This window comes from Danio rerio, chromosome 21 (assembly GCF_052040795.2).
Source record: "Danio rerio strain M-AB ecotype USA chromosome 21, GRCz13ab, whole genome shotgun sequence".
NCBI lineage: Eukaryota > Metazoa > Chordata > Actinopteri > Cypriniformes > Danionidae > Danio > Danio rerio.
The window spans coordinates 6,292,548-6,316,428 of record NC_141041.1 but is presented as its reverse complement, the minus strand read 5'-3'; the positions used below and the strand labels follow the sequence as shown (position 1 = coordinate 6,316,428).

The following is a 23,881-nucleotide window of genomic DNA, read 5'->3' as shown; positions in this document are numbered from 1 at the left end:
CCATCTGATCTCCAACCATTTGTCTTGGATACTCGGGTAAAGAGAAGGGCAGAGCCGTTACCTGATCAACACCTGGTGGTGAGTTGGATCCGCTGGCAAGGGGGAAAGCTGGACAGACCTGGCAGCCCCAACCGTACTGTGAAGGTTCTCTGGTAACGTCTGGCTGAACCTCACGTCAGAGAGATTTTCAACTCTCACCTCAGGAAGAGCTTTCACCAGATCCCAAGTGAGGCTGGAGACATGGAGACTGAGTGGTCTATGTTCTCCAACTCCATTGTTAATGTGGCCCTAAGGTCTGTGGTGCCTGTCGGGGCGGCAATCTACGAACCCGGTGGTGGACACCAGAAGTAAGGTATGCCGTCAAGCTGAAGGAGTCCTACAGGGCTTGGTTGGCTTTCAGGACTCCCGAGGCAGCTGATTTGTTTTGACAGGCCAAGTGAGGGATGTTTTCCAGTGATGGGTTGCAGCTGGAAGGGCATCCACTGCTTAAAACATATGCTTGATAAGTTGGCGGTATATTCCGCTGTGGCAACCCCAGATTTTTTTCTGCTTGCTAGCAAATTTCGGATGCAAACTTTTTTTTCCAAACGAACTAAAATTTTAAACGACAATGCAGCAAAACCAGAAATCAAACCAAAACTGTTCTTAAAACCACTTCAGCACATTTATAATGATTATTGAAATCACATAGACCTCAAACAAACGTCTTTTATTAAAATCTTTTTATTTACAGGCATATATTATTTCAAATCAGCACTAAATATGGAAAATCATAGCTAATTGTGACACAAAATCATACTTGTGTTAAATGACGGCCCCGGAATGTCAAAACCATGACCCAATAGTTAGTTCACATGCTCTGGAGATGCTCGTGCAGGTTCTAATCCAATCTCATTGTTTGTTTGATTATTTATTTATTTATTTTCCTGATTCAATTTCCTTCAGTTTTTTATTCAGTCATATTTCAATATCTCCCCTATCAATAAAAGTACCTAAAACATGAAATTCATGTAAACAATGTCTTGAAATACTAAAAATGTACAGCAATTTGGACCTATGTTCTGAGTTAGTCACGTGATTCAAAGACTTAATCCGCCATTGCTGTGTGCGTCAGAGCGGCCTCCTGTGGACACAGAGAGAACATCATCTCTTTTTCAGTACGCTGCATTAGATCTATGTGTGTGTGTGTGTGTGTGTGTGTGTGTGTGTGTGTGTGTGTGTGTGTGTGTGTGTACTGTATTTTTGATTAATGTACCAGTGCGCTTTTTGCTCTTTGAACAGCGACTTCCAACATGCTTCGGTCAGACAGAATTTGTTGCAGAGTTCCAGAATCCATTTCCAGCAGCATCCCTGTATGCACACACAAACACATAATCATACAGCATGTGCTAAAACATGCGCAAAAGGGTCGTTCACTCAAAACTCAACATTCATCCTCCACTATCTGACTTCTGTTTAACGCAAAAGAAGATATTTTGAAAAATGCTGGCAACTATGGAACTTCTATAATGGACGTGGAGCAACCAGCATTCTTCAAAATATCTTCCTTTGTGAAAAGAGAAACTCAAAAAGTTGTAGACGCACATGAGGGAGAGTAAATGATGAGGTCATTTTAGTGTTTGAATGGATTTAAACGAGCTCACCTGTGATGTCAGCGCAGTGGGTGGGGTCAAGCTGATGCACAAAACTGAAGAGCGTCTCTCCAACGGCCTCCACGTCCTCTCTGTCAGAGCTGTCACTCACATCTGTGACATCATCACCCTGCCTGCACACCATGCGAACAGCATCATGTGAGTTTATTTATTGTACAAAACCTTTCAGTACGCTTTCTTAGTTTGTCAGTAGTAGTTTGTCTGTAATAATAGGGGTTTTGCATCATTTATTTTGCATTTATTGTCAAATTTATAATATTTTTTGTGTGTTAAACTATTAAGATCTTTGCATCATTTATTATTACTATTAGTATATAAATAAGTAAAATCTGATTTTTTATAGGGTGTCACTTGCAATGATTTATGGGTAAAGTATGGTTAGAAAATGGGTACCTTTGTCTTTGTGCCTTAATACTTTGATTCAAAGCAAAGCTTGATTTGGTTTTAGGCTTATAAAGCTTTTGCGTGGCTATAAAGACTCTAATGCACTTCATATACCATTTTAAATCATTCCTATTTAACCATATACATCTGTTTAAAAAAGTTACAGATCTTTAATATCCATTAAAAATACAGAGAATTCCTATATTAATATTCTTCCCAGCATTCAATGATATATAGATTACCTTACATCTGTCTTGATTTTAACCCTTTAAATGAGTTTGTTTACATGCTAACCTGAAAATTGATTACTTTTCAAATGCTATTTTTTTTACCGAATTGTCCAAGCCAATGATCAGAAGCAACATTCATTTTTGTATTTGATTAATTTCATACAAATAAATAACAAAAACTATTATAAAACTACCCCTCACACACATGGAAAGTTCTCAGTATATACATATAAAACAAGTTCTCAAATCAAAAGCTCAACACTTATACATAATTATAGTTGCATCATTAGAATTATTTTGGCCTACGGGTAATTAACTGAACTGTTAGATTTATAGAGTTAGAAAATTAAAAACTTTTAAAATTAAATTTAATTGCAAAATTTGTGTCTAATAAATAAGCTAAAGTCACCTACTCCTTCAAGGTCTTCAAGGCCATCTTAACTTGTTCCTCGAGGAGTGTTTGATCCGACAGCAGCTGAAGCAACGCCTCCTTCTTCTGCTCCAATAGCATGCCTGTACAATTATCATAATAATGTTATAGTAATTCCACCATATATATATATATATATATATATATATATATATATATATATATATATATATATATATATATATATATATATATATATATATACAGTTGAAGTGATAATTATTAGCACTCCTGTTTATTTTTTCCCCAGTTTCTGTTTAACAGAGAGAAGATTTGTTCAACATTTTTACACATAAAAGTTTAATAACTCATTTATAATAACTGATTTATTTTATCTTTGCCATGATGACAGTAAGTAATATTTTACTAGATATTTTTCAAGACACTTCTATACAGCTTAAATTTAATTAGGTTAACTTGGCAAGTTAGGGGTAATTAGGCAAGTTATTGTATATTGATGGTTTGTTCCGTAGGCTATTGAAAAAAAATATTGACCTTAAAATAGTTCATAATAAATTAAAAACTGCTTTTATTCTAGCCAAAATAAAACAAATAGGACTTTTTCCAGAAAAAAAATATTATCAGTCATACTGTGAAAATGTCCTTGCTCTGTTAAACATCATTTGGAAAATATTTTTAAAAAGACAAATAAAACCAAAGGGGAGTAAAAATTAATTCATATGTATATATATTGTTGTATGAATATTTCAGTCAAACTATGTATATAGTTGAAGTCAGAATTATTAGCCCCCCTGAATTATTAGCGCCCCTGTTTATTTTTTCCCCCAATTTCTGTTTAATGTAGGGAAGATTATTTCAACACATTTCTAAACATAATAGTTTTAAAAACTTCTTTCTAAAAACTGATTTATTTTCTCTTTGTCATGAAGACAGTAAATAATATTTTACTTGATATTTTTCAAGACACTTCTATACAGCTTAAAGTGACATTCTCTGTAGATTATCAATAAAAAAAATTTGCTTAAAGAGGCTAATAATTTTGTCCCAAAAATGTTTTTAAAAAAATTAAAAACTGCTTTTATTCTAGCCAAAATAAAATAAATAAGACTTTCTCCAAAAGAAAAAATATTATCAGACAAACTGTGAAAATTTTCTTGCTCTGTTAAAAATAATTTGGGAAATATTTAAAAAAAAAAATTAATAATAATCAAAAGGGGGCTAATAATTCTGCCAATGACATCACCACATTTAAATAGTCCATAAACATAGAAAGCATTTACTGTGCACTTAAATATTTTAAATAACTTAATTTATTTATATATAATATATAAAAATATATATAGTTGCAATAATGTTCCAATGTTATTCAGCATAACAGACTTGTGTAAAACTAAAACAACACACACGTGTTCTTAACTTGTACTTAGGAATATGCAATTATTCTGAATGGTATCATATTTTGAATTATTACAAACTTATTGCTGAATTGCGTTTTTTAGGATTATGTGGTGAGGCATTTATGCTAGCATTAATTTATTATTGGAAACACATATACGGTTGAAGTCAGAATTATTAGCCCTCCTTTGAATCTTTTTTATTTATTTTTATTATTATTTCCCAAATGATGTTTAACAGAGCATGGACATTTTCACAGTATGTCTGATAATATTTTTACTTCGGGAGAAATTCTTGTTTGTTTTATTTTAGCAAGAATGAAAGCAGTTTTTAATTTTTAAACACCATTTAAGGTCAAAATTATTAGCTATAATATATTAGCCTATTTTTTTCCGATTGTCTACAGAACAAACCGTCGTTATACAATAGCTTGCCTAATTACCCTATTCTGCATAGTTAACCTAATTAAAAAATAAAACAGGGGGGCTAATAATTCTGAGTTCAACTGTATAAATATGTATCAACAATAATCAATAACTGCACCTGTAATTTTCTGTGTTTGTCCAGTGTTGTAGAGGTGGATGAGGTCATACAGCTGTTCACCCAGAGAGTCAGAGGATGCAGACGCCGCATCATCAGTGTGAGATGCAGATTCACTGAGAAATCAGACAGAGCTCATTTACCTGACACTGAGTAATATGTTCATTTATTAATAGATCATATAAATAATTCTTGTTAACTTCCAGCCACAGCTGTAGCCCTAATAGCAAAAAGAAAAGCTGTGTTACCTATTATCAGGTGATGTGAGGGCGGCCAGAGCTCTTTCCAGAGCTTTACTCAGAAGAGCTTCATCACACAGCATCTGAGACACAACTGAAGCAGGCAACTCCAGCAGCATACCTGCAGATAGATAGATAGATAGATAGATAGATAGATAGATAGATAGATAGATAGATAGATAGACAGACAGACAGACAGACAGACAGGCAGGCAGGCAGGCAGGCAGACAGACAGACAGACAGACAGGCAGGCAGGCAGACAGACAGACAGACAGACAGACAGAGAGAGAGAGAGAGAGAGAGATAGACGGACAGACAGACAGATAGATAGACAAATAGACAGTGTATCACCTGTAAGTTTCGGTGTCATCTCAGCATATCTCGGATGTATCAGATCATACAGTTTCTCTCCCAGAGTCTCCAGATCTTCATCATTCTCCATCACTGCTGCACTGAGTGATGATGATAAGGATTCGCCTCTTATTTACGTTAGTCATACGATCAATAACATCATATGTCTGGACTCCGCTGTCAATTACGCAAACTAACTGTCCTCAGTTGAGTATTAATAATAATAACAACAACAATGTGTTTACAGAAGACATCGGTGCTGGTTTGTTGTGGTTCGCAGAGCGCATGAAAGTGACGTAGAGCACGCAGAGCGCATGACGTACGCAAACTGCATCACTCGCAGTCCGAAAGATTATCTTCATCCGCACTGTGCCTCAGACAAATAGTCCCGTTTAAAAAAAATATTTTATCGTAATGAAAGTTATATTAACTCACAAAAAAATCTAAAATACATGTGAAGTGTATTTAAAACAATATAGACTCTGATTTGATTGTGAATTGACATGTTACTACTCTTCACATAGGCGCGCGGAAATACATAATCTCTAACGGAACTGGAACTCCTTCCTTTCCCTCTCTCTTCCTCTGCACAGAAGGTAACGTGGTCGTCTTGTGTAGCTTTTTAGCGACCGAATAAACTCGTTAAAAGCATACATTTCAGTCTAAAATACGCGTGGGATGTGTTATGAGCGGTTTATGAACGCTACCCTTCGGTGTAAGTTAGTGGAAATAAAGAGGAAGGTGTTTCACTATAAACGCCGCCGGTGGTCATTAGCGTTAGCGTGGCCTTCATTGAGCACACCGCTATATATGATTAAAACAACCTGGAATGAGTAATAAAGTTATGTTTTCCACCCACATTAACTATTGTACGAAAATTATGATGCCTGATTTTGACATTGGAGTGACGTAAAGTTGGTTTTCTACTCTCACATTAATTCAGTGACAACTTGTGACATGCTCCCTAGTGTTTACTATGGTAACGTTTCTTTGAATATTCGGTGTAAAATCCCATGTAAGAGTCACTTTAAGACTTCATTAGCTCCATTTAGTTGACCGTAAACAATGGTGCACTTCGATAGTCAATGGCTGCAAATATAATTTCACTATTAAGCATTTTTGTAAGAATACTTTACTGAAATTAAAAAGGTGGAAGTCCATATGTGTGAATATGTAACTTAACCTCAACGATTTGTCTATTTATGATTTTTAATGCATATTTCAAAGTGGTAGTTTATTGTGATTAGCGAGGCTATTTGGATTTACTGACATCTGAGCAGATGTTAACTATTATAATGAGTATTAATGGATTTGTTTTATTATTATTGGTTCAGGACAGTCATCATGGCATCGCCTCACCTGCAGTGGATGGTCATCAGAAACAGCTCCAGTTTTCTCATCAAGAGGAACAAACAGACCTACAGCACTGTAAGTAGCCCAGTTTTAACACCAGTTTTATGTGGGTTGTTTTTGATGCATTTAAATGTTAAAAATGACTATGCAGACTCACTAGCTCAATTGTGTAAAGTTTCAGGCTTAGAGACTGTTAGAATTGTGGTAACATTGACTTTACGCTTGCACGTTTGTTCATACGTAGTTTGTATGTAGTTTTTGAGGTAAAGTTGGTTTTATCTTCGTACGTTTGTTCAGTGAGAACTTATATTGTTTACCACACTACTTTGAATATTCAATCAAGTAGCATGCAAGTATGACTTTAAAACAACATTAGCACTTTTTAACTGACTGTGAACACTTGTACTTTGATAATTATTGGCTGCTTATGATTTCCTGGTTTAGAATGCTTTTCTGAAATAATATTAAGGAGAAAGTCCAAATGTGCAAATTTAAAACCAATTTTACCCCGATTAAATTGTTCACCACGCTAATTTGAATATATAATATGAAATCGCATGCTTATATAACTTAACTACAACATTAGCACTATTTAGTTGACTTTGTTGTATTTTGATAGTTATTGGCCTCTAGTATGATTTCTTAACATTTTAGAAAATGCAACGAATACTTTTCTGAAATGACATCATGGGGAATATTTTGTATTCAGTCTTATCCACCATTGTTCTGGCTATGGGAAACACAAACATGTTTACATGTCCCTTTTTTCATAAATTTAAATGTTTGTAGTTTACAAAAGTCAATAATGGTATCATTAACTTAAATGCAACTATTATCAGAAGCATTGTAAGACCTTCATAAACCTATTAAACAAGTTTAATAGGGGTTGAAAGTTATTAATATATCACCTGACATGAATTTGAACTAAAATACATTGAAAGAGATTAGCTATCTTAAAGGCCTAGTTCACCCAAAAATTAAACTAGTCTACTCATTTTCCACTTTTTCCAAACCAGTTTGACTTTATTCTGTTGAATACAAGGTATTAAAGCAGGGGTCACCTCCAGGAGACCTGGAGGGCTTGTGTCCCTGCAGGGTTTATTCCAACTTGCCTCAACACACCTGGATGTTTCAGTATACCTAGTAAGACCTTGATTAGCTTGTTATGAATGTCTGATTAGGGTTGGAGCTAAAATCTGTAGGACACCGGACCTCCAGGAACAAGTTTGGTGATCCCTGTCTTACAGTATGTTGGGAAGCAGAAGCTATTGACTTCTATAGAAATGTTTTGTTGTTCCTATTATGGATGTCAATGTCTGCGGCTTTAAGCGTTCTTAATAATATCATGTTTTCTGGTCATAATCTAAAACCACTTGAGTGCGAGTAAATCAGGAAAAGTTTTTTTTTTTTTTTTTTTTGTGAATTGTCCCTTAAACTGTACAGTCAAACTGATAATTCCAGTTAATTTTTCACTTGTTTCCTCTAGTTAAATATACTGATGTTTGCCTTTTTGTTGATCCTTTGACTAAAGAATTTATTTGTCATATAACGCATTACTGTATCTACAGGAAGAATTCATCAAACATTGAAGTGTATGTTTAATGTAAACGTATTTAAGTTTCAACTCTTAAAATATGAAGTAATTGAAGTTAATGTTATGTAATTTCATCTATGTTGCTCTTGCCATGAAATAGCTGTAAGATTCTGATGTGGCAATAAATAAACTTAAGTACTGCTTTCTGATCTTGTATATTTTTCTCTCATTTTCAGGAGCCGAATAACCTGAAGGCCAGGAATGCTTTCCGCTTCAATGGTCTCATTCACAGGAAGACCATTGGCATTGAGCCGGCCGCTGACGGCAAAGGTGTGGTCGTCGTCCTGAAGAAACGTTCAGGTCAGTGAGACTGATGTTGTTTAAGTCCTATTAGTTTAAAGATTCAGTAGCAGTGGGTTCATTTCTGAAATATGGGTTGTGTTTTAAAATCAAAACAAATTACACACTGTCATGATATTAACTATAGTAGTCGACATTTGAAGTAGATCTTCTATTAGTTGTCCTAAAACTTATGAACACCCATTCTTGTCTTATTTGGTAAATGTTTTGATCCACTTTATATGTTGACTACTGTATGCTTGTTGCATTGAGACTATACTACAATAGTATGTAGTATAGTATAATTTTGTAGTATCTATACTACAAAATTACTAGTCCATAAGCAGTGCATTCACACTGAAAAAAGTATGAATAAGTACCTTTAAATACCTGGATGGTGCACTTATTCAACCCTTAAAAATAAGTGTGTAATTGAATCCTTTGACAATGGTCTCAAGCTCAATTCCTGGAGGGCCGCAGCTCTGCATAGTTTAGGTCCAGCCACCTCTAACTCACACCTGCTCAATAGTCTCTAGTAGTCTTGAACACCTTGATTGGTTGGATCAGCTGTTTTTGATTGTGGTTGGAGCAAAACTGTGCAGAGCTGCGGCCCGCCAGGAATCAAGTTTGAGGCCTGTGCTTTATGCACTCAATGCTGGAAGTTGCTGGTGTAGCAGAAGGAGAGGAGCTACATGGTGCAGAGGTTGTATTTCTTTATTTTGGACTATAAAAGTAAAATTCTCCGACATAATTGATTATGCTGCATGCTGATTGTGAATATGGTTGTGTTTATGACAGGTACTGTTGGTAGTATGGTAATTTATATCTCTAATTTAGCAAACATTTCCGGGGAAACAGTTTGAATTTATTTCTGTATAGTAAAAAAAAACTTTGATTTAAGATGACACTAAATTGCACATTACACTACATGGTTGAGTGTATTAATGCATAATGTAAAGTGGTCATTTAGGATGCAACTACTGATTTATATGCAAGCCAAAGAATAGTAAGGCGATCTGAAAGACCAGTGAACAAGTTTCTTATTAGTTAAAAGTCTGCATTTGTTTCAGGTCAGCGCAAACCTGCCACCTCATATGGGAAGATCACCATCAACAAGAACTCTCGCGCCACCCTCGCCAGCGTCAGGAACATCATCCGCAAAAACAAATACAGGAGAGATCTGCGTATGGTGAGTTTGCACATCTCACACACACACACACCACAGCATGATGCATCTAACAGGTCTACTTGTATTTAGGCACTGTTTACATCGAGGTAATTGAGATTAGTTTGGTGTTCTGTAAGGCATGAGCTCTGACGTTCAGCTGTGTTTTATAGTCATGTGGGTTTTTTAAATGTATGTTATATAGTGTCAGTTCACTCATCACCTGATTCTCTGTTTTCCTCATCAGGCTGCTCTGAGACGCGTGAGCGCCATCCTCAGCAGTCAGAAGCCTGTGGTGGTGAGGAAGAAGCGCTCCAGGGCTCCCAAGAGTTCATAAATAGACGCATATACAGCTTTTGACTTAATAAAAGCTTTTGGTTAAACTTCATTTTGCCTTTCGTCTCATCTTTTGTTTTTTGTTTGTTAATGGACTTGCAATGTTCAATTTAAAGGGTTAGTTCACCCAGAAAGGTATTTTATTAATTACAGTCATACTGTTCCAGACCCACTTTTGATTGAATGAACTTTTTAAATGTGTATTTAATGGTGTGAAATGTTCACTATAATATTACTGGAGTTCTCTGATCTTGTTAGCCTGGAATATAGAATAGAAATGCATAGAGAGAAACTTTTATTTACAGATGACAAGTTCTGTCTTTTAAGCGACATTTTTTTTTTAAAATGATCCAGCATTAGTGAAGATTTATCACAATAACTGGAATTGCAGGATCTTTATTTTAATGCCCTGTATTGTTGGCTGTTTTGACACTGAAATTAAAGGGAATGAGGAAGCAGACTCTGCTGCAATAGGTGCCTAATTGACGAACCCCAAAATTGGTCCAGTAGCTCCTTCGGACCAAAAACCAACAATTTATGAAAATGATAAAATGCCAAAGAGCATGGGATTTACAAACAGGAAGCTAACTATGAAATTATCCTTAATTGTTAAACAACAACAGAATTCTCTAGCTGGTGACATCCAGGATGACATTCAAGTTTTTAATACGTGGAGAAGATCCTTGCAACAGGCTCTATTAGTAAAAGCACAAACCTTTAAGCATGCTCTTTTTGATTGTGTTAGCTTTCAGTCTGTGAGGAACTTGTATGATTCAGTTCATTCTTTTAAAGTGTTTTTAACACTGTTAACCCATATACAGTACATTTATAAACTGCAGTATACTTTTTCTCTCTCCATTAAAATCGAAATTGTAGCTGACATAGCATTACTTGCATGCCCTTTTTTTTGTTTTTAATGTTGCTCTGGACCACAAATCTAGCCATATACACTCACCAGCCATTTTATAAGGTACACTGCTCGCTAATGCAAATTTCTAATCAGCCAATCACATGGCAGCAATGTAACGCGTTTAGGCATGTAGACATGTTCAAGACGACTTGCTGCAGTTCAAACTGAGCATCAGAATGGAGTAGAAAGGTGATATAAGTGACTGAATGTGGCATAGTTGTTGATGCCAGATGGGCTGATCTGAGTATTTCAGAAACTGCTGATCTACTGGGATTTTCAAGTACAACTGTGTCTAGGGTTTACAGAGAATGATCCGAACGAGAAAATATTCAGTGAGTGGGAGTTCTGTGGACACAAATACCTTGTTGATGTCAGAGGAGAATGGCCAGTCTGGTTCCAGCTGATAGAAAGGCAACAGTAACTCAAAAAAACACTCGCTACAACCGAGATATGCAGAAGAGCATCTCTGAACACAACACGTCCAACCTTTACGCAGATAAGCTACAGCAGCAGAAGAACACACCGGGTGCCACTCCTGTCAGCTAAGAACAGAAAACTGAGGCTACAATTCACACAGGCTCACCAAAATTTAGACAATAGAAGACTGGAAAAATGTTGCCTGGTCTGATGAGTCTCCATTTCTGCTGCGACATTCAGATGGTAGGGTCAGAATTGGATCCATTCTGCCTTGTATCAACTTTTCAGGCTGGTGGTGTAATGGTGTAGAGAGTATTTTCTTGGCACACTTTGGCCCCATTAGTACCAATTGAGCATCGTTTGAACATCACAGCCTACCTGAGTATTGTTGCTGACCATGTCCATCCCTTTATGACCACAGTGTAGCCATCTGCTAACACAGCACGTCATAAAGTGAATCATCTCAGACTGGTTTCTTGAACATGACAATGAGTTCACTGTACTCAAATGGCCTCCACAGTCACCAGAGCTCAATCTAATGGAGGACCTTTGGGCTGTGGTGTAATGGGAGATTCACATCATTAATGTGCAGCCGACAAATCTGCAGCAACTGCGTGATGCTATCATGTCAATATGGAGCAAAATATCTGAGAAATATTTCTAGTACCTTGTTGAATCTACGCCATGAAGGATTAAGGCAGTTTTAAAGGCAAAAGGGGATACAACCCGGTTGCTAGTAAGGTATCCCTAATAAAGTGGCCAGTGAGTGTTTTTGGCCAAAAAGCCACTTGCTGTCAACACCCTCAAGTGGATCTAAAACTTTGGGTTTCTTCCATTAAAAATTAAATATATTTGGAAGAAAGCAGACAAGCTGTAACCATTGATTTCCACTGTAGGAAAAGCAAACACTGGAAGTTCACTGTCAAGCAGCAATGTTTAACAACAGAAAAAACACATTTGAATGAAGTAAAAATGTATAAATGGGTGAACTATCCCTTTAAAAAATACACAAGAAAATATGTCAGTTCTGATTCAGTTTCTGCAGAGGTTTAAAAACTTTAAGCAATATCTCGGGCGAGGCAGTGGCGCAGTAGGTAGTGCTGTCGCCTCACAGCAAGAAGGTCGCTGGTTCGAACCTCGGTTCAGTGGAGTTTGCATGTTCTCCTTGCCTTCGCATGGGTTTCCTCCGGTTGCTCCGGTTTCCCCCACAGTCCAAAGACATGCGGTACATGTCTAAATAGGCTAAATTGTCCATAGTGAATGAGTGTGTGTGTGTGAATGTGTGTTTCCCAGAGATGCGGCTGGAAGGGCATCCGCTTCGTAAAAAAACTTACTGGATAAGTTGGCGGTTCATTCTGCTGTGGCAACCCCAGATTAATAAAGGGACTAAGCCGTCAAGAAAATGAATGAATGAAGCAATATCTCTGGGGAGATTTTCGATGACTCTGTTTGTTATGTAGGCTACTTTAATATCATATCGCTAGTTTAAGCAATACAGATTGTGTCAGTGCAGCTTCACAAGGTCAGTGAGAATGAACCAATATCTTTCTGGCTAAGCTCTTCCTCCAGTGCTGTATCTGTGCTTATTATTCCTGCTTTCAGGAGTTATTACTGACCTGCAGCTGCATGGACACTGTTGATCCGCTATAATCTATGAGCGCGCTCTGATTCGAGAGTTCACCCGCTGCTTAATGATTGAATTGATCAGGATAAAGCAGACAGCAGCCTCTCTCTCTGTCTGACTGACTGTGTGTGTCAGATTGTGTCCAGCAGAAGCTCCACAGAGAGTGTGTTTTAGGGAGGATGTTGTTATTCTGTTTTTATCTCAAGTGTGTGATTGGGTGAATGTCAGAATGCATTGGCCGTCTCTGCGCTGTGTGTGTGTTTGTGTGCTGCTTGGTGTGTGTTGTCGAGGCTTTGAGCTTCAGGACACCATTCATGCTCTGATTGAGGAGAACATTCATCTGCACGACCAGCTGGAGAACCTGACCCGAGCCCTGCGGGAACTGCGGCAGCTTCTCTTCCAGCACAGCGACGGTACCTTTTCTTTTAAAATACTCTTTTATCACATTTAAATTGTCATGTTCAGTCAGAATCTGAGTAATATCATTGCATCTGCTTCAGCCATGATATAGTCAGCAACAAAGTTTCCTGATTCTTACACCAGAATGAGAGTACACTCACTGGCAGCTTTATTAGGTATACTTTACTAGTACCGGGTTGGACCCCATTTTGCCTTCAGAACTGCCTTAATCCTTCGTAGCGAAGATTCAACAATACTGGAAATATTCCTCAGAGATTTTGGTCCACCATATTGACATGATAGCATCACACACTTGCTGCAGATTTGTCAGCTGCACATCAATGATGCCAATCTCCCATTCCACCACATACCAAAGCTGCTCTATTGGATTGAGAGCTGGTGACTGCGGAGGCCACTTGAGTACAGTGAACTCATTGTCATGTTCAAGAAACCAGTCTAAGATGATTCACGCTTTATGACAAGGAGCGTTATCCTGCTTGAAAGTAGCCATCAGAAGATGGGTACACTGTGGTCATAAAGGGATGGGCATGGTCAGCAACAATACTCAGGTCGGCTGAGGTGTTGACACAATGCTCAATTGCTAATGGCCCCAAAGTGTTCCAAGAAAATATCCCCCACACCATTACACCACCACCACCAACCTGAACCGTTGATACAAGGCAGGATGGATCTATGCTTTCGTGTTGTGATGACAAATTCTGACCCTACCATCCGAATGTGGCAGCAGAAATAGAGACTCATCAGAGCAGGCAACGTTTCTTAATCTTCTATTGTCCAAGTTTGGTGAGCCTGTGTGAGTTGTAGCCTCAGTTTCCTGTTCTTAGCTGACAGGAGTGGCACCCGGTGTGGTGTTCTGCTGCTGTAGCCCATCTGCCTCAAGGTTGGACGTGTTGTGTGTTCAGAGATGCTCTTCTGCAGACCTCAGTTGTAACGAGTGATTATTTGAGTAACTGTTGCCTTTCTATCAGCTGGAACCAGACTGGCCATTCTCCTCTGCCTCTGGCATCAACAAGGCATTTGCGCCCACAGAACTGCCACTCACTGGATATTTTCTCCTTTTAGGACCATTCTCTGTAAACCCTAGAGATGGTTGTGCGTGAAAATCCCAGTAGATGAGCAGTTTCTGAAATACTCAGACCAGCTTGTCTGGCACCAACAACCATGCCACATTCAAAGTCACTTAAATCACTTTTCTTACCCATTCTAATGCTCGGTTTTAACTTCAGCAGATCGTCTTGAGCATGTCTGCATGTCTAAATCCATTGAGTTGCTGCCATGTAATTGGCTAACTAGAAATTTCCGTTAACGAGCAGTTGGACAGGTGTACCTAATAAAGTGGCCAATGAGTGTAGCTACTAGCCACATCAGCCTAGAAAATAGCAACTTTTTACTTTACATCGGTCTTAGTACATGACATGACTTCAATCTTTTTAAGGTTATGTCATGTACTAAGACCGATGTAAAGTGAAAAGTCAATCTTTTTTTTGGTGAATTTTTTTAAACGAGATGCTAATGGTCTTATCCGGTTGAATGATCTATGCTAAGCTAAGCTAATAGTGCTCTTGCCAGACCTGGAAATCTGCTGAATGGATTCAAAAATGCTAAAACTCTCCTGTTTAAATCTAGAGAGCAGTAAAATGTTCCTATTTAATTTAAATAATAATTGTTCACTATTTTATAGTGCCTAAAATAACAATATCATGCCTCTTTTGTTTACTGGTACAAAATTGTATTACTCATTTACACATCCAGTTGCAACAGTTTACTTTGGTCCTGAAATGAATATGTTGATTTGGCTTTAATGCAGCATTGTCTTTACATATCATCAAGCATAGAAAATAAATATCAGTTCAGTATTGCTTTTGGGAATTTATTGCTGTGTATTTTGTATTAATTTGTCATTCCTGTTGAAAAATCCAGCTTAAACCAGCCTAAGCTGGTTGGCTGGATTAAGCTGGTCGACCAGGCTGGTTTTAGAGGGGTTTTGGCCACTTCCAGGCTGGTTTCCAGCCATTTCCAGCCTGGTCTTAGCTGGTCAGGCTGGGAGATGACCAGCTAAAACCAGCTTGACCAGCCTAGCCAAGCTGGGAGTCCAGCCAAAACCAGCTTAAACCAGGCTGGTCAAGCTAGTTTAAGCAGGATTTGACTGGTCATTTTCCAGCCTGACCAGCTAAGACCAGGCTGCAAATAGCTGGAAACCAGCCTGGAAGTGGCCAAAACCCCTCTAAAACCAGCCAACCAGCCTAGGCTGGTTTAAGTGGGATTTTTCAGCAGGGATGGGGGGGAAAATGTGATGTATAATTTGACTTATTGATATGCTTTCTCCTCAGATCACAGTCACGAACATGATGAGGAACTTCAGCATCTCTGGCAGGAATGGTCGCAGCACAGTGAGTTTTTTAGTGCTCATTAAATTAATGAAAAGCTTTAATAACCTGCGTTTCAATCCCAGTACTTTATTTGTGAGTGTGTTTGGCTGTCGCTTTTGTTCCTCTGTTTTATCACAACCCATATCGACTCATTGTGTAATGATGGAAACGGGTCATTGCCAGTCAATAGCTGCACATGTATTTCCTGAGACCATATAAGGATGAGAATCAATGATTGACAGGAGAGGACAGGACATGTATTAGTTAGTATTATAAATATTTAAAATAGGCACTATCCTTGTAAATAAACTGCATAGTTGCAATCTAAACAACTACATTCTCAACTAAAAAGCCTCATGTTTAAGATAAGGCTGAATGGCATAAATGCTACAGACATTTTCCAGTATTTCTCTTAATTATGGGGTCTCTGTCGCCATTTTGTGGCAGAACGTCAACTGTCTTTGCTCAGTATGACAGGCTAATGGATGCTGACGCACTGTATCTCCAAAATTAAAATAGGCACTATCCTTATAAATAAAATGCATAGTTGCAATCTAAACAACAACATTCTCGACTAAAAAAGCCTCAAATGTACATTATATTGTCCAATATTTGTCAAATTGTAGTGATATTGTTTATTGATCTGCTGTCACTCTGTGTGGGCGGAGTAATACACAAAGGTGAGGAGGCTGTACGAGTGCTGCTGTTGCAGAATATTGCATGGCTGTCAGCCAATCAGATTCGAGAACCAGACAGAACTGTTGTATAAATATAGAAATGTTTAATGTTTATTTAGCAAAGATGCTTTAAAATGAAATAAGGTTGCAGTTTTGTTTTTAAATGAATGTTTAATTGAATCTTCCTCTAAAAATACAATTAAGCTACTGTTTTTAACACAGATAATGAAAGATTTCTAAATGATCTGGGGACATAATGAATGTTACATTAAAATATTATATATATATATATATATATATATATATATATATATATATATATATATATATATACAGTTGAAATTATGTTTAACAGAGCACGGAAATTTTCACAGTATGTCTGATAATATTTTTTCTTCTGGAGAAAGTCTTATTTGTTTTATTTCGGCTAGAATAAAAGCAGTTTTTATCTTTTTAAGCACCATTTTAAGGTCAAGATTATAAGCCTCTTTAAGTTTTTTTTTCCTGATAGTCTACAGAACAAACCATCATTATACAATAACTTGCCTAATAACCCTAACCTGCCTAGTTAACCTAATAACCCTAGTTAAGCCTTTATATGTCACTTTAAGCTGTATAAGAAGTGTCTTTAAAAATATCTAGCCAAATATTATTTACTGTCATTATGGTAAAGATAAAATAAATCAGATATTAGAAATGAGTTATTAAAATTATTATGTTTAGAAATGTGTGGAAAAAATCTGCTCTCTATTAAAAAGAAATTAGAGAAAAAAATAAACATGGGCGCTAATAATTCTGACTTCAACTGTATATATATATATATATATATATATATATATATATATATATATATATATATATATATATATATATATATATATACAGTTGACAGTTAAGTTTTTATTGCAATAAGTTAACTTTTAAAAAAGTTGTAAATTAAAAAATTTATGCTTTTTTAAATGTATTGTTTAATAATATGAAATATATTAGGAAATTACCCATTTAATGTAATTTAGTTTGGTATATTTACCTTTGGCCCACAGCTCATAATGATATTTAGTTTTTGACCCTTCATACGAAAAGGTTTGGGCAGCCCTGTTCTAAAGCAAACCACTAATATCTTATATTTTCAGCAAACAAATTAGCGCCCTCTACTGGTAGCTGACGATCATATGAATAACTGGCTGAATAACACCGTATATAATATGAGTATTAGTGGTGAGCTGCTGCTATTGGGAACACAGCCAAGATGATTTTTAGATTTTGGTGAAGCGCTTTCAGATTATGATTTTAAAAGAAACCAGAACTTCTTAAATTATGTAATATTATTATTATTAATATAATGTTAAAGATCTGTGTACAAACTTTAGATATATACACACACAGTTGAAGTCAGAATTATTAGGCCCCCTTTGATTTTTTTTCTTTTTTAAATATTTCCCAAATGATGTTTAACAGAGCAAGGAAATTTTCACAGTATGTCTGATAACATTTTTTCTTCTGGAGAAAGTCTTATTTGTTTTATTTTGGCTAGAATAAAAGCAGTTATTAATTTTTTTTAAAAACATTTTTGGGACAAAAATTATTAGCCCCTTTAAGCTAATTGTTTTTCGATAGTCTACAGAACAAACCATCATTATACAATAACTTGCCTAGTTACCCTAACCTGCCTAGTTAACCTAATTAACCTAGTTAAGCTTTTAAATGTCACTTTAAGCTGTATAGAAGTGTCTTGAAGAATATCTAGTCCTGGGGTCACCAATCTCGGTCCTGGAGGGCCGGTGTCCCTGCAGGGTTTAATTCCAACTTGCCTCAACGCACCGGCCTGGATGTTTCAAGTATACCTAGTAAGACCTTGATTAGCTTGTTCAGGTGTGTTTGATTAGGGTTGGAACAAAAATCTGCAAGACACTAGCCCTCCAGGAATAAGTTTGGTGACCACTGATCTAGTCTAATATTATTTACTGTTATCATGGCAAAGATAAAATAAATCAGTTATTAGTTATTAAAACTATTATGTTTTGAAATGTGTTAAAAACAATCTCTCTGTTAAACTGAAACTGGGGTTAATAATAAGTGGGGGCGACTTCAACTATATATATATATATATATATATATATATATATATATATATATATATATATATATATATATAAATAAATTATATATAAATATATTATATATAGTATTAAATTTAACACTTGTTTGAGTTTTGTCCTTTGTTGTTTCTGTCATTTTATTTAATGTCTCTTTTATAAATACATGTCTGCTTTGCCATTTAAACTATTAATCATATATTTAGTTTTAGCTTCAATTTCATTATCATCCTGAAACAAACACCTGCTTCTAATGTTATCACTCGGTTATCAGCTGATATAGATATGGGCCAGTTGGGGTCTCTTGCATCTACTGGTAGGCCCAGAAGGTTGTTATCATCCATCCACATGGGTAATCAGCTATAAAAATACAGAAGACTCCAGATCTGTTTTTACATCATTGTGATGGTTGGGGTAAGGGTAGACATTAATAAAATTCAATTAATGGGAAGTTAATAATAAACAATATAAATAATTCTTGTTAACTATATTAACAGTTTGAATGCTTTTTTTTCTTTGCTGTTTGTCATTTTATTTGAGCTGTTTCTTTAATAAAAGCATTCCTGCTGTTTTAGCTTTAATTCTATTGGCCTACTGAAATGAATTTTCACATTATTTGATGTTGGTGTTTGTGTGTTGCAGGTATCACACCTGAGACTCACCTGCTGTTGGAGCATGCTCTGTGTGGGCACGAGCTCAGTGGCTCCATCCCCTCAGCGCCAGGACACGCCCCCTTCATCTTTATCACTTTCATCATTCTTGCACATCTGCTCTTATGAAGTGCACGTACAACAGATCAGTCAGAAGGACACGAGAGATGGACACGAGCTCATTTTGGTGAAGTTAAAATGATATTTATTTATAACTACTACTATTTTTTTTTTTACCCTTGAAAATTTTGCATTCTTGTCAAATTAAGGTTAAATAGAACAGTCAATACACTTGAAATCCACTATTTATATGTAAGCACTTAAAATGTGCCAGTAAAGAGTGTGAGCCTGGTGCTATTAATGATGCAGTTTGGATGTATGACTAGGATTTTAACGTAATTATGTTTAATTGAAGTTTCTGCAGTTGTAACACAATGGGTTAAAGTTTAGCTGTGTCATAATTTCAATATAGTGCTCTACTGCATCTGTATTCATTTATTAAAATACAATTAACAACACACAAAACAGTCACTGTGGGAAAAAAATTAACCAAAAGCACTAAAGCAGAATAAAGGTTTGTATTTAAATGGATTGTACAGTACTGTTGTCTGCTTTTAATAAATGAACACATGTATACGTGAAATTACACAGCAGAAATGCTTTTCTAAGAGGTTTTGTTTTGTTTCTAGTCCAGATATCTGAGCATTCTTAAATCAAGAAGCATTTTCTAGACATTAAGATAATTATATTTTGTTTTAAGAAGAAAATGTCAAATTTAAGTAACTTTTCCCATAAAACAAGCTAAATAATCTGCCGTGGGATAATTCTTGTTTTCTTTTTGAAATAAGGCAGAACAGGCAGATTATTTTCCTTGTTTTAAGGGAAAACTTCCTTATTTTTGGCCTTTTATTTCTTTAAACAAAACAGTGCTTAATTTAGCTTCTTAGAAAATGCTTCTTGATTTAAGAATGTTTAGATATTTGGACTGGAAACAACAAAAAAAATCTAAAAAATATTTAGTTTGTTTGTGCAATGTAGATTTAAAGGGGTCGTGACATGAATTTTTTTTTTATTTGCATAAATATGCATTTTATATCATGTTTCTCAAGGTTATTTCATAGACATAAACAACAATCATCTTCCATCTTCTAATTCACTTTCATGGACAACACGCCATTTTAAAAAAGAAAGTAAACTCACCACTGCTGTGATTTATTAAAAACTTTAACGAAGCTGAATTTCCAAAACAACCATTGCTTTTTATGGCATTATGTACTTGTTTTAATTTAACATCAAGACATTCCAGTTTGCAATATTATTAAAGGTGCTGTATGTCAGTTTTTTTTTTTTTTTTTTTTACCATTTTAAAGCATAAAAACACCATAATATGTTTGCAGATATTTAGTAAACATGCTAAGTGAACTGTAAGAATTGAAATATTACAAATATTTTTGATGTCTTTGACAATTCAAAACATGAGCTAAAAACAGAGACTGGTGACTCCACAACCCAGCAGGTGGGAATGCGGGAAAAACCAGCTCCTGCTGCATTTGCATCTGAGTATGCTGAAACTCGGCTTCATCCACCCCAACTCACATATGGTCATTTCAATGTTTGAATGTTCTAGATTAACCAAACTGACTTTAACTATCATGTTTGATATCATTTGAAATGTCTCAGTGCGACAGGTACAATGGTCTCATTCTCTCAGAAATAGACATAATCAAAACAATAAATATATACACACACCCCCTTCCTTGAGGGAATTCTTCTTGAATTCTTCTTGAAAGCCTAGGCTCCACGTTATTTAAAATTTACACGTTATGTAAAAGGTCAGGTATGCATCTTTTCATCTTGGATTTATCTTTGATAATTTGATGTTTTGTATTGATCGTTTATGAATTGACTGATTGAATTGGCATAATACATTTACCTGACTAATAAATTGTAATGTTTGACCATATTTTGCTCACTCTGTAATTATTAATTCAAGTAGATTACGCTGTATCCTTGTTTCCGCACGTCTTGCGTCAGGTCAGTAGACGGACTAAAATCCAGTTGAGATGGAGCATTGGGCTCACTAATTGTATTTTAGGGATCCGACTGACTCTTGATATTGATTCAAGTGAACTTAGGTGGAAAGGGCGTTAACTTCCGTCTAGGACAACAAGGTGTTGCACGACTAACCTAGATTGGGTACCCGACCTTTGTTTGAAGATAATATTATTCTAAATTAAGTTCATATGGGAAACCATGGGCTTGGTGAAAATTAAAGTTACTATAGAGTCCAGTAGTCGGGTACATTTATATTAATGCCCTAACCTCTAATTAGAAATGATGATTGTCTTAACTCAAAGGTGTACATCTAATCGGGACTAGCTAAAGTATTTTAGAACAAGCGCGCTGGTAGCGGCCATCTAAAGTATGTCAATTACCTCTGTTTAATATTCAAGACTGACCGGAGTGTGACCGTAAGGGACGCCTTCAGCCGAGGCGATTTCTCTGAGCGACATGAGCACCCGAATGAATGGATGTAATAGTCCATCTTAATAATAATAATAGTCCAAATCTTTTTAATGCTTTATGATTGGATTCAGATAAAACTAAAGATAAATATATTAATACTCTAAACCACCTCATACTAAAATTGGAATCAGATATGAGTTAAATTTAAGGTAAATCAACATTGTGCACTGGAAAGACCGAACAGGCATTAAACCTTCATCCACCAGTGGACACCGGCATTGGGCCAACTGGGTGGACCTTACAGAACATTCTTGTTTATCTGAAAAACAGTGCTGAAGTCAGATATTCTGCTTTGAAAATGTGCGTTACTTGCCAGAGCGCTGTATTTTATTTAACCCACCCACTGCCACTTTAGCCAATTATAATTCAGCACCCTGGGTTGCCTTGGTGGAAACAGCATATTTCATTCATACAGTCAGGAAGGCTCTTACGCTCCATTCACACGGGGCGTCAGCGTCAACGCTTTCACATTCACTTTGAATGGGTGACGTCAGGCGTTGCCGAACTGCATTGTGGATCTGTCAGCGCCACTTCAGAGGCGTTGCACGCTGCAGAAGTTGGGACAAGCACCGACAAAAGCATCAGCCAATCAGATCGCTGTATGCAAATACACCAGCTAGCAGGCCCGGATTGGCTAATCGGGAGAAATCCTGGTGGGCCGGTCCGTTTTTTGGCCGCGAGGGCCGGTGTCCCTAGCTCCAGAATCTGTTGCTCTCAGCAGTCACATTTTTTAAATAAATTTATTTATTTACTTGACCACAGTCTTCTTATTCATTATTTTACCGCAGCTCTGCTCTTTTTATATATAACCAGCCTGCAGGTTAATGATGATATAACTCAGATGAGTCACTTCTCAATATACAACTGTTGTGGTCCAGTGGTTACCACGTTAGATTACGACGCTGCTGACCCGAGTTTGATCCTTGTCTGAATATGTTGTTATTATTATTTTTTTCATTTTTATTGTTAAGACATATAATACTGTTTGGGTTGTTGAACATTTAAAGTTCTAAAGCAGCTGTTTTCTCAAAAAAAGACATGATAGTGTAATTAGAAACTGAATTGGAAATGACCATATTTTAATATAGTCAGTCGTGAACTGAGGAGGGCCGGTCTGAGGCTTGAAACTCCAGGGCTGAAAAAGAGTCCCACTCCGGCCCTGCCAGCTAGACAGTGGCCTATTGCTGACAGAATTTTATTGGCTGACGCTTCTATGACGATCGTTTCAGCCCCAACGTCAGACATGCCTTCAGTTAAGCGTTGACGCTGAAGCCCTGTGTGAATGGGGCGTTAAAGCATGCGTCCGTGACTGAAATGCGACCTCCGGTGGACAGTAGCAGACTCCGAAATGAGACACAGATTCAGAGTTCCACATGAGGTTATTAATTAGCAAATAATATAAATATTACAAACGTAAACATTATTTTATTTTTTAAACACGCGATTTGCAGTGATAAGCAATTTGACTTACACCAGACGAAACATGACAGAAATTTAAATACAGCCATTCAGAAGCACAGAATAGTGCACTCACTGCACTCCAACAAAATGATAAGGTTTATCATCTAATTAATACATAATAAACCTCTTTAACATTATTAAATGTAGATGCTGAATCACTGATATGTGTTGGCTAGTCACAGTTCTAAAGTTTAACTTCAAATGGTTTATTTTATTTTCAAGACCCGAGGTGAACTATCTGCTGCTGCTTTCAGTAGTAAGGCAATAAATGTCATGTAAAATGGCATTCAAGCTCACATCATTAGCATTTAACACTAAATAAAGCACATGAGGTTTGCCTGAGGGAAACATAGTCAGTTTTCTGTTGTTCAACTGCAAGAAACAGAAGCCGTTTCTAGTATTTAAATTTCAGATGTTGGTTAGGACAAAAATTCTTAATATGGAAAATATTTCTTCTATCGCGTGTCGTTGCTTTTAGTTAGAACACGGTTTAAATCAGCCTCAAATCAGCCTTCAGGCTCGATAGTCAGGCACACTGCTGTTGGTCCTCAATCTGGCAACCTGCACTTGTGTGTGTTTTGATCCACGAGTGCAATACCTAGTTCAACCACTGGGTGTCAAACTTACATACTGCACCTTTAAACAGTTTTATACTGCTAAAGAAAACAGACTGCAAGTCTAGCTCATTCAAGCTAGAAAATGTAAAATAATAATAATAATAATAAGCCAATAACATCTTTTTTTTTTTTTAATCAAACAAGCATCCCAAACACAGACTTTGGTGTAAGAACATCTTTATTGGGTATGTAAGCATTAATACCA

At 36.4% G+C, this 23,881-nt stretch overlaps 3 protein-coding genes across 4 annotated transcripts; 2 read left to right on the top strand and 1 right to left on the bottom strand.

Annotated features, from left to right (window-relative positions):
• Positions 1–690: 690 nt before the first annotated feature.
• LOC570835 (uncharacterized) lies at positions 691–5,478 on the bottom strand. Its single transcript, XM_087300674.1, has 7 exons — positions 5,183–5,478; positions 4,841–4,952; positions 4,596–4,708; positions 2,680–2,779; positions 1,644–1,765; positions 1,256–1,350; positions 691–1,123 (listed from the first exon to the last, which is right to left on the bottom strand). The coding sequence occupies exons 1-7, from the start codon at positions 5,271–5,273 to the stop codon at positions 1,088–1,090; spliced, it is 669 nt and encodes a 222-aa protein (XP_087156800.1). The 5' UTR covers positions 5,274–5,478; the 3' UTR covers positions 691–1,087.
• Positions 5,479–5,748: 270 nt separating this feature from the next.
• rpl28 (ribosomal protein L28) lies at positions 5,749–9,961 on the top strand. 2 transcript variants are annotated; one of them, XM_087299378.1, is made up of 5 exons: positions 5,749–5,897; positions 6,517–6,610; positions 8,306–8,429; positions 9,479–9,597; positions 9,821–9,961. In XM_087299378.1, exons 2-5 carry the CDS (start codon positions 6,527–6,529, stop codon positions 9,908–9,910), a joined length of 417 nt encoding a protein of 138 aa, XP_087155504.1. In that variant the 5' UTR covers positions 5,749–5,897; positions 6,517–6,526; the 3' UTR covers positions 9,911–9,961.
• A 2,356-nt stretch (positions 9,962–12,317) lies between these two features.
• Positions 12,318–19,663, top strand: LOC147831737 (uncharacterized). Its single transcript, XM_087300686.1, has 3 exons — positions 12,318–13,273; positions 15,611–15,670; positions 19,065–19,663. Exons 1-3 carry the CDS (start codon positions 13,090–13,092, stop codon positions 19,199–19,201), a joined length of 381 nt encoding a protein of 126 aa, XP_087156812.1. The 5' UTR covers positions 12,318–13,089; the 3' UTR covers positions 19,202–19,663.
• Positions 19,664–23,881: the final 4,218 nt, after the last annotated feature.